Source organism: Haliaeetus leucocephalus, unplaced genomic scaffold, assembly GCF_000737465.1.
Source record: "Haliaeetus leucocephalus isolate CR32 unplaced genomic scaffold, Haliaeetus_leucocephalus-4.0 Scaffold741, whole genome shotgun sequence".
Lineage (NCBI taxonomy): Eukaryota > Metazoa > Chordata > Aves > Accipitriformes > Accipitridae > Haliaeetus > Haliaeetus leucocephalus.
In genome coordinates, this window is record NW_010973177.1 from 4,558,410 (window position 1) to 4,559,241 (window position 832).

Consider the following 832-nt stretch of genomic DNA (forward strand, 5'->3'; position numbering starts at 1 on the left):
ACATCTCTGTTAGTTGCTGAATTCAACCATTACTTCACAAAAACGAGAACGGACAGGGAGAAGTGGCAACCGAGGTGGGCAAAGACTCGCCCACACTGTGCGTGGCCCTCACAGAGCCTCCGACGCCACGCAGGACGACCCTGTGAGGGAGCAGTAGGGAGGCCCTGCTCTACCCAAACCCTTTGGCCGCTCCCTCGGAACCTCATGCTCCCCTCGAGGGGTGGACAGCCCGGGCAGGGAGAGCCAGCCTGCCCGCCGCAGGCAGGGTGGGATTACCTCGTACAACCCACCCACACCCCCCGACCTGAGGAGAGCCCCCTCTCCCTGCCGCCCCCGCCTCCCTCTTGGAGCTCCCCTCAGCTTCCCGCCAAAACACATTTGCCGTCGTGCCCCGGGCGCCTCTCCCCTGCGGACTCCATTTCCCATGCTGCCCCGCGCCGCCGCGCCACTCCCTATTGGCTGGCAAGGGGGCGGGGCCTCCTTCTCCCAGCGTCCCCTTCTCTCCTGCCGCTCGGACTCCGCCTCCCGTGAGGTGCCGGGGAGGCGGGCGGACTCCATTTCCCGGCGTGCCGCGCGGGAGCTGCGGGTGAGCCGCGACCAATCAGCGCGGCGGCGCCGCAAGGGGCGGGCCCGGCCGGCGGGGGGAGGCTGTTTAAAGTGGCGCTTAGCGGCGCGCGAAGGGAATGGCGGAGCCGGCGGACTATCCCCCCTTCCAGCTGGGGAAGCCTCGCTTCGAACAGGTACCGCCGGCAGCGGGAGGGGGGTCGGGGGGCGACGGACGGGGAGCGGCGGCAGGAGCTGTCGTCCGCCCCCCCCACAGCGCGGCGTTGTT

At 69.6% G+C, this 832-nt stretch overlaps 1 protein-coding gene across 3 annotated transcripts in view; it reads left to right on the plus strand.

Annotated features, from left to right (window-relative positions):
- Nucleotides 1-629: 629 nt before the first annotated feature.
- The window catches only part of SFXN5 (sideroflexin 5), a 101,550-nt gene continuing 101,347 nt past the window's right edge, over nt 630-832 (plus strand). Inside the window, exon 1 of one of the 3 annotated variants that reach the window (XM_010580806.1) lies at nt 630-740. In XM_010580806.1, the coding sequence (XP_010579108.1) occupies nt 684-740 (57 nt within the window). In that variant the 5' untranslated portion in view covers nt 630-683. The remainder of the gene's footprint in view (nt 741-832) is intronic. The other 2 variants (XM_010580804.1, XM_010580803.1) reach the window with 2 other exon arrangements.